Source organism: Tupaia chinensis, unplaced genomic scaffold (genome assembly GCF_000334495.1).
Source record: "Tupaia chinensis unplaced genomic scaffold, TupChi_1.0 Scaffold000335_1, whole genome shotgun sequence".
Classification (NCBI taxonomy): domain Eukaryota; kingdom Metazoa; phylum Chordata; class Mammalia; order Scandentia; family Tupaiidae; genus Tupaia; species Tupaia belangeri.
This window is the reverse complement of record NW_006159829.1, coordinates 6,798,432-6,807,849: the sequence shown is the minus strand read 5'-3', so window position 1 is coordinate 6,807,849 and position 9,418 is coordinate 6,798,432. Positions and strand designations below refer to the sequence as shown.

At 43.5% G+C, this 9,418-nt stretch overlaps 1 protein-coding gene across 1 annotated transcript in view; it reads left to right on the top strand.

The window, feature by feature from the left end:
• Positions 1–593, top strand: part of KHDRBS3 (KH RNA binding domain containing, signal transduction associated 3) — a 211,333-nt gene extending 210,740 nt beyond the window's left edge. The window contains exon 13 of the mRNA XM_027773279.1: positions 54–593. Coding sequence (XP_027629080.1) covers positions 54–60 — 7 coding nt within the window. The 3' untranslated portion in view covers positions 61–593. The remainder of the gene's footprint in view (positions 1–53) is intronic.
• The last annotated feature ends 8,825 nt before the right edge of the window (positions 594–9,418 follow it).

Below are 9,418 nucleotides of genomic sequence, written 5' to 3'. Positions count from 1 at the left end.
GCTCCTTCCGCGCGGCCGGGGAAGGCGTTCAACAGAGCCCAGCCGTACGGCAGATACTGATTGTGCTCTGAGGTTGTGGAGTAGCCCCTCTCCACCAGTCCTGTGTACTGTTCAAAGTAATTTTTTTCTATGAACAATCCCTTTTTAAATAAATCAAATTGCTTAAAATCTGAATGGATGGAACTTAAAACCACTTTGTTGAAACATCAACCTGGTCAGAAAAAAAAAAAAAAAAGACCTGTAAAATTTTGTTATTTCTAGTCTGTATATGAACAAATAGGTCATCAAAAGGAAAAAAAAATAACTTTGATTAACTAGTGTTAAATTTAAAAAAATAGGTTTACTAAATATGTTAATCCATTCTTTTAACATAAGCCTCACCTTTCATTTTAAAGGTTTCCATAGAATTTAGTTATTTTATCTTTCAGCCATATGCTAGTTTTGTTTCTTTCCTCTTGCCAACATGCGTAAAAAGGGAAGCCAACTACAAGTGCAAATAATGTGGTATTCTTTTGTAACTCAAGTCTTGAAATGTTCTGTAGTGTTAAGCAAAGTCTCCTCTTGCTTGATACTAAATAAACTTTTGAAAGAAATTTCGTGTGTGTGAGCTACCAATTTCATGTTTCTTATTTAAAAAGGCCTTCATAAATAGTTGTAAACAGGGAAAGGATTCATTTAACAATGCTTGTCATAAAAGGGTCACACTAAACATTGTACAGCTTATTTTAAAAAATGGTATAAAATTAAATGTGCCATGATATTACACCGTAGATTTAAATGCTGTTTGAAAGTCCAAATGGTATCAAGCTGCTTGAGTGGCACGTTAAACCTACGCAAAACCAAATCTTGTTTAAAAACTGGTTTTAAAATAACTACTGGATTTTCTGAAAGAGATGTGATCAGTTTTCACCTTGTTGAGCGTTTTTTCACTAGTGCAACTTTGGATTTTTTATGAGAATTTTGGTACCTTAATGAACACCTCGCCCCATGCTGGAAGCAATAAGCACAAAGCTTTTAAAGACACTCTGACTTGACTAATTGAGGTCGCACTCGCCAAGGCTGAGGATGTGTAACCCTTAAACGGTCTTCATTTTCCAAGGTAAATAAATCAAATAAGATTTTAATCTCACTTAATTTATCTTAATATAACTAATAAAACCAGGGCGATTACAATTTAGCAAGTTTCATTATCAATTTTAGAAAGGTTTTAAGATCAACTAAATTCTCATTTTAAAACATTTAATTTGTTTTAGTAATCTAAAAAGCCTTAGTTTAGCCAGTTTAATTGGGGCCAATTATTCCCTATTAAACAAATGTAAAACCTCATAACTAGTTATTTGTAATACATTATTTGGTTAGTAATTGAGGGCACTTCTTAAAACTGACAAATATTTAATAAAGTTATCCTTTAATCATTTGGCATAAGTTTTTTTTTTTTTTTAAATTTGTAGATTATGTAAAATGTTTAATTTTTATTTCTTGGGAGATTTCCTTCTCTTGATTTTGAGTAAAAAGGTCTTTTCTTTTGTCAGGAAATGTCAGCCATCTTGGAATATCAAAGGAACTGGTTGTGCCCGGAGAGCAAACAAAGGTAAGCACGTTTTTGTTCCGAAGATTCTGACTTGTTTTAGAAGATGAAGACAATTTCATGCTTATCTCAAGCCGCAGGGAAAATTTCCCACGCTGGGTTGCTGTTGCCAGCACTAATGATTATGGCAAATTAACTCCTCAGATCAGAAAAGAAGCTTCCAGAACATAAGCGAGTCAGACTTGTTTTGTTCTAAGCAGCAGAGATCAGAGACTCGGGTCAGCACAATCTGAATTTAAATCCTCAGTAAAAACACAGTAATCAAAAGTAGCACGAAGAAATTTTCCAAAGTGTTAAATAAAAAAAGTATTTTTGCCATATGTAACGTATAATATGACCCCAATTTTATTTTTCTACATATATATGCATAAGTAAAAAGAAAATTACAGAGGTAGGCTGGAAATTTTTAACAATAATCTTAGTCTTATAGAGGTATGATATTTTCATTCTTGTTTTGCAAAATAATTTTACAAAACAAATTATTATAAGGCAATATTATAAAATGTGTTTTCTTAAAATTAGAAAACAGTTTCAGGATCTGTGAAGGAAAGGTATGATTAATTTGACTTCGCTGGTCAGATGGTCTTGCTTTTTAAAGGGCAGTGGCATAAATAGGAGGGCCCAGCTACACAGTGACTGGGACCGCCTGAGAGGCCTGGGTGAGGTTTCTGGACCAACCAGAGAGGCCGGTGTGTACTTCTGGTCCGTTCTGAGTGGCAGGCTAGGGTGGCATGCTGATGCTGTCGAAAATAGACCTTTCTCTCTCCCTCACTTTGTCTCATTTGAAAAGTAAAATAAAGCATTGCTTAGACTCTGAACTTTGCGAGGGGCTTACTTGTTAAGCCTTAATATTTGAGATCTGTCACTTAATTTCTCAAAATTGTAAGAAGGTATCAGTTACATTTGCCAAAGGAAGAAATTTAAGTTTCCAGAGGTGAACTCACTTAGGTTAGTTTACTAATTACTGGTGTAGCCAAGATTGAAGCCATCTGTTCTCATCTCTGTGCTGCCCTGGTTTTCAGAGAAGAAACCTTTCATTTTTGTTATCTCGCATCGCTGGGAGCTACTCATACAACACTGAGCGTGGACAGGGCGTTATGATTGGTAACATCCCCTTCTCTGCATCTGCCCCATCCCTGCCCCAGAGAGATGCCTTCACACAGAGATTCTTAATTTGGCTGAGGATCTGAATCTTCTCGCACTCAGTATCTCCAGTTGAATCAGTATCAGTATTCTCCTAGTCACTGAGCATCTGCTGTGCTGTAGCCAGAACACCGTTCCTGTCCTTAAAGGGCTGCAGTCTACTGGGGAAGTGGGCAGAACGTCATCAGGGCTCTGGCAGACGTGACTGTGGTGCCTACAGGTGCACGGAAGAGGCGTGCATGTCCCGAGGATGGGAGGTGGAGGGAGGGGAGGTGCCAGTGGAGATAGTGGGGCCAGTAAAGATAAACACAGGGGCAGGGTCCTCCCGGGGCTTTCATAGCCAGCTCTGCTCTCTACCAGCTTTGTAACCTCATGTAACCTCTAAACCAGTCCGAAGGGCGACTTCCCCACCGTGAAAAGGCATCATGGTGATAGCTACCCTAGTGTTGTGGTAAAAATTAGAAGCATGTCTGGCACAAATATAGGTATTTCCTCTTATTTGTTGCTTTATGTTAATATTGGGAATTAAAAGAAAACGCGGTCATCTAGGAAATGCAGGGTGGTGCTGGCTGGATCGGCCAGGGACACGTAGGGAGGAGGCTGTAGGTCTTGCTGCGAAGCTTGAGTGCAGCGCAGCGTTTTTAGATGCATTCCCTCCCTGCCTTTGAGCTTGCCCCACTGCTTTCCGGGGGGGAGGGATAGTGCCTTGTTCCGTCTGCGCTCCAAAAAGAAGTTTGCTCACAGCTTTGTTCACGCCAGTTGGTGATCCTTTAGCCAGCCAGTGAGTGCCTTTGAAAACAGGGGCCTGCCTTTCCCATTGTCTTGGCTCTGTCTCCTCACACAGTATTCGGCAGAGTAAGGGTTTTGTCAGGCAGTGGCTGCAAAGGAATGACTGTCAGTGTGACCCACGTGGTCCCTAACAGGCAGTGTGAGGGACGAACACAAGCACACCCCAGTGCACACAGTCATGCTGACAGTGTTACAGCTCAGTCAGTCCAGCTCAAAATTAGACTCAGGTTTTACTAATTAGAGAGACCAGTCCCAGAATTTAAAACTGATACTTTGGAAAAAAATAAAAACATAGAGTCCAAAATTTAACCAAAATGTAAGCCATTTTATAGAACATATGCGGTAAATATAAGTAATAAAGTTTACTACTTGTTTATATTGGTATTCAGTGTTTTATAGGGGTAAAAGAGGAAAAAGCCTCATTATATTTAAAATAGACACCTATTTTATCCTGGATTCTTTACCATCCTTGGGAAAGGCTGCAGATCATGTTTCAATCTGAATTTTACTCTCCCTTACCTAATGGAAGATCCTATCTAACTACAGTTGATTCTGACTGGGATTCCTATTTTAAGAGTCTCAGTTATTTTCTCAGTGATCAGTACCTGGCACTGACGTTGTTTTCAGGTATCACTAGGACGAGTCCTTCGCCAGCTCCCAGAAGCTTTCTCTGGTTCAGCCTCTGTATGGTCTTGCCACCTGGCTTTCCAGCCACCTCCAGCACAGCACCACTCTGCACCCTGCCCCGTCTGTGGTATTGAAAGCCCTTCAGAGCGCTTTCACATTGAGGCGTCCTCTGCCTACAGTCTCATCCCCTACCCTATTCACCCAGCTCCTGGCCCAGATAGTTGTTCCCGTAGCCAGACCTGGAAGTGAAACTTGAAGCATCGCTTTACTCAGGGTCTTTCCTGGCCCAGCGTCTCCAGCCTAGTCTGGGTGCAGAGCCCCTGCTCGAAGACCTCCAGCATCCTGCCAGTTCTGCAGCACAGTGTCCTGTGGTTGCCTTCTCATGCTCTTCTCCCCCACCATCTGGAAATATCTTTAGTGCAGATACCATGTCTTACCAGTAAGTGGTATACGAGCAGCAGCTGGATGTGCGAGGGAATAAAGTGAGTGTGGTGGCTCAGTGTGCAGGGAAACGGAGCTGGGCTTCTTTGACCTTACTGGATCGAGTGAATCATCCTTCCATTTGAGGAAAACTTGGCAGACTTAACCTGTGTGTGTGTGTGTGTGTGTGTGTGTAAAATCCCACTTGACCATGACCCCCTAGCAGGATCTGTGCCTCTGCTACCTCGCCCAGTTCCTCGTGCCTGACAGACACTCCCGGAGGTGGAATACATGACCAGACACTGTCATGAAGGTGCAGGGCCGGTGCTGGGAACCCAGGCTGTCACAGATTTCTGCACGGTTTGCTGATGCGTTTCTCATTCTGCCAACAAAACTTTTAGACCCTTTAAAGAAAGTACATGTCTTACCTAACTTGAACCTGCAGTTCCTAGCAGCCATGTACCTGGCACAGAGACCCTGCAGGAACTGACAAGGTGTTCAGGGAAGAACCAATGCGTGAACAGACGAACCTGTGGGCTTTTTTTTTTTTTTTTCAGGTTTTTGTCATAGGCTACATGTCTCAGAGAGAAGAGAGAGAGAAAATGAAAAATTACCCCCTGGGGACATGGCCACATCACAAACCCCTTCTCTGGAATTTCGGGCATGCACACACATGCACTTGGCATGATTTTCTAGCTGTCGGCTCTGGGGCTCGAACTGCTGCTGGCCACATGGGAGTCGAGCCCCTTGCCTACTACGCCACCTGCTGGCTCTGTACCTGTGTTTCTTAAAACACCAACACTGAGCACTTTTCCTTATTATTAGTTTGGCTTCCCAGTGAAAATGAGATACGTCTGAATTTCCCCGTGGAAATGTGAAATTGGAAAGTGAAAATGTGTCCTTTATTTAATTGGGACTGTGTGTGCTTGGTACAAAACCCAAAACTTCCAAAAGAGTAAATAAGGGAAAGTTGGTCTAAATTCCCAGCCCTCCCCAGACACCCACAGGCACCTTCTTGGTGGATTTCTGTGTGTCGTCCCCTGAGTAGTCTATGCGAAGGCAAAGCACATACATTTTTAAATTGCCCCTTTTTTCACATGCAGAATATTAGTTTCCTCCCCTTCTTGTTTGACTTTAGCGTATAGCTTAGAGTTCAGTTGTTTTATTATAAAGCTATCTTCTTTCTGTTGGCTGAATAATAATGGGTGGTTAGAAAAGTGACGTAGGTTGTTTTTCTGCCCAAAACTGCATCATGACTTTTTCAGTGGCCTAATATTTATCTGAACCCTAATTTAAATAATCACTGACAGATGCGTAGTTTGTGTCAATATTTTGTTCTTGTTAAAGGCAGTGCTAGAAATAATAGCCTTGCTCTGTTCTGGCATGCAGTTTGCATCGGTCTTCAGAGTCCATTTCTGAAGTGGTCTTGTGCGTCACTGCGTGTTCGTAGCTGTCCCTCTGTTGGTCCCCATGGAAGTCATGGCGTACCTTTTCTTGTCGTTTATTTTTTAGTGATAGGGTGTCACCATGATCATCCTCCTGCCTCAGCCTCTCAGCTGGCAGACACGTGCCACCACGGCCAGCTCTCTCTTACATAGGGCCTCGCAGTGTTCCCAAGTCATCCTCCAGCCTTCCCAGATTGACAGGTGTATGCCACTGCCCCAGCCTTTAGGTTGGACCAGGAATCAACCCCAGGCCTCTTACCTGGTCCCAGCCTGTGGAGCAGAGCAGCATACCCACTGTGGCTGGGTCCTGGCACATCTTAGTTTGACTTTCTGGAGGCAGCATGAGCTCTAGATGCAGTATGTGTTTATTACTGTATACCCAGTCAGCATCTGTGGCCTGGCTCACCTGTTCCCCGTGCTCCTCTGTACACAGCACAGCACCTGGCTAGTACGCTAGGTCCTGCAGGGAAGAATAAGGAGACGGAGGGCTTGTGTCCAGTAGGGCAGCTCCTGGGTGTTCTCCTGTGTCTTACAGAAAAGCTGAGTCCCACAGCTCTTCCTCACACTCATACTGATCTCTCACCGCTCTAACCTACTCCCGTTTGTAGATCTATTCAAGGCTGACCCGCCGTGTGGCAGGTTTGTGCCAAGCGTCATGGACACATCAGGGTGGGGAGATGGCCTCCATCTTGAGAGGTTCACGAGTCTCTGTGGAAATATGCAATATTTCTATTGGCTGAATAATAATGGGTGGTTAGAAAAATACTACCCCAGCCCTCCAGCACTCGCCCTCACACCGTCTTGGCCCACCTTGATCTCTTCTCTGATTATCCAGATCCTAGTTCTTCAAGACCTTACCTCTTTCTTTCATCCAAAAGAGTCCCATCTTCTCTCCCTCCAGGGGCACTGGCCCATAGCACTTGGGGGCCCTGAGAGTGCGGGAGCAGATAGACTTGCATGGGGTCCTAAAAGTCTAAATCTGGCAAGCAGGGCGGCAGGAAAACAGCATTAGACTTAACAGTCGGATACAGATGGGCGGGGCGGGAGTGGACAAGGCCTGGGACGGCAGGGATCAGGGCTTGGGGTGACATGAAAGAAGACTGGCTAGAGAGATGGGACCAAGCTCCCTCCGCCGCTCCATGGTGTGGAGAGCAGAGTCCCTGGGCCGGGGCAAAGCCATCTGATGTGTACAGCATAGCACAGTAAGTTCTCTAATGTCAGTTAATAAGAACTTTTCAAATCATCTGAAAGTTCAGCCTCATAACAAATCACAAGAATGCCAGGACTGTGCAGGCGGATCCACAGAAATGTATTGTATATTTAACTATTAAGGATTCATGTAAAATAAGGCACTGCCATTTGGAAATCAAACCCATAAATGTCACAATGGATTGTAATCATTGTTGTACTAATTAGTCATTCCTCTGTTTTTGAAATACAAAAATGTTATGCCCTCAATTTTAACATTTCCATTTTGCATTGTTTTTCATAAACATCCTTATTTTTATTAGATTTCTATTTGCCTGCTTCCTCTACCTAAGTCCTGCAGTTCCCGACAGAGCACGTAATTATTCTAAGTTTCTTGATATATACAAACATGTTTCATTTTCCTCTCTTTCAGGATTTTCCTTTCTATGTACGGACTGCTTAAGAATAGCCAATTCACCAGCGTGCCTCGTCAGCAAATAAAACCATTTGGGAACTTGGAAATCATCTTAAAAAATTAATTTATTTTTTGCATACTTTGTGTTCTGTGAAATGTTTTTATAAAATGGTATGCTTTTTAATTTTGAAAAGCTCATTTTCAACAAAAAGAAAGAAAAAAATTTATTATCTCCTCATGACAATAAAACAGTAATTTGTACAGTAGTTCCAGTAAAGGCTGCCTTTCAGATCCCTTCTCCTAAGTTTCGCACAGCTGAGGACCACTCGCAGCTGCCGCTCCCGTGAGCGGGCAGGACTCTGCACACACTCCACGTCTGCAATGGGTCTCCGGCACAGTGATGGGCCAGTGCACAGAAACGGGTTTGGCCAAAAGTACTCTGTCACATAAAAGGTTAATAATAAAGGCTTCCACGGGAAGCAGAGTGGCCTGGCAGTCAGCCTGATTTCCGTGCCTCTCTGTAATCCGTTAGGGACCATAAAGGTCGTCACCCCTGTGGACAGTCGTCACCTGTTCGTTCTCTTTTCATCGCTAACTGGTGCGTCGTGATTTTAATTCCGTACTCCCTGGGAGGCTGCGCTTTTATTTCTTGTGCTGGAAGCTCCCGTAACATGTTTCCTGATGGTGGAATTTCAGAAACAGTCTTGCACACTTAAATTCTCACTTTCTTACCTCAAAGACACATTTCCTCAAGGCGTTCACTTTTTACAGTACCACGTTTAAAGCATCATGTTAACCAGCGTGACTCTGAATAGTTTAGCTTTTCTTACCCTCTTATGATGCAGCCTGACACAGGATTCTCTGCTCCTGCAGTTCGTACCTTTCCATTTGTCAAGCACACGTTTCTCCACCTCAGGAACGCGCGGGGTCCAAACCTGTGCTGGAGCAGGGCTTCCAGCAGGCATGGCGGTGCAAGCACCCAGGACAGGGCACGCTCAGCGCCACTGGGGTTGTGCCCTTTCATTTGGAATTAGTTTAAAATCCCTAGGAATTTTCAGACCATGGTAAATCAGAAAGAATGCGGACTGTTTTGCTTATATTGTTTTCACTCGTCAAGTCACAAACCTACCTAAAATCTCATAGATTCAAAGCTGTTGAACCATCTTCTTTCTGTTCCCTTGACCTTGATTCCACTCTTACTACCTTAATTCCCCAACCCCCTTTTTTAAAAAAAAAAAAAAAAAAGTATTTTAGGTTTTTGCCATAGGGTGTGTGCACTCACCAGAGAGAGACGGAGAGAGGGAAAGTGAGAAATCACCCCCTTCCCCCCCCCCGAGGGCATGGCCACACCACAATGTCTTCTCCTCCATTCCCTTATTTTGGGATTTTGGGCACACACACACACAGACACGCACACGCCCAGCATGATTTTCGAGCCACCAGGTCCAGCACTTGAACCATGGTCAAATCCACTGCCTTAACCACCTTGCCACCTGCTGACCTAATTTTGCCTTATTTTACCACTTACATGTCTTCAGTAAATGCATACTTATCGAGAATCTCATAGTTTGTTCCTACGTACTGAAGAGAGCAGAGATGGAACCATTCCTTTCCTGGAGAAGCTTATTCTAGTGGGAGCAGACAGATGACAACCACACAATGAGAATATCAGCTCTGTCAGCTGTGGAGAGCCTCACTGCACAGTAACGGGAAGAAGAGGGGTTCAACTTTAATTGGGTGGTCAGAGAATAGTGTCACATTTCAGCAGGGACTGAAAACAGGTGAGCTTCATTGAGACCTAAG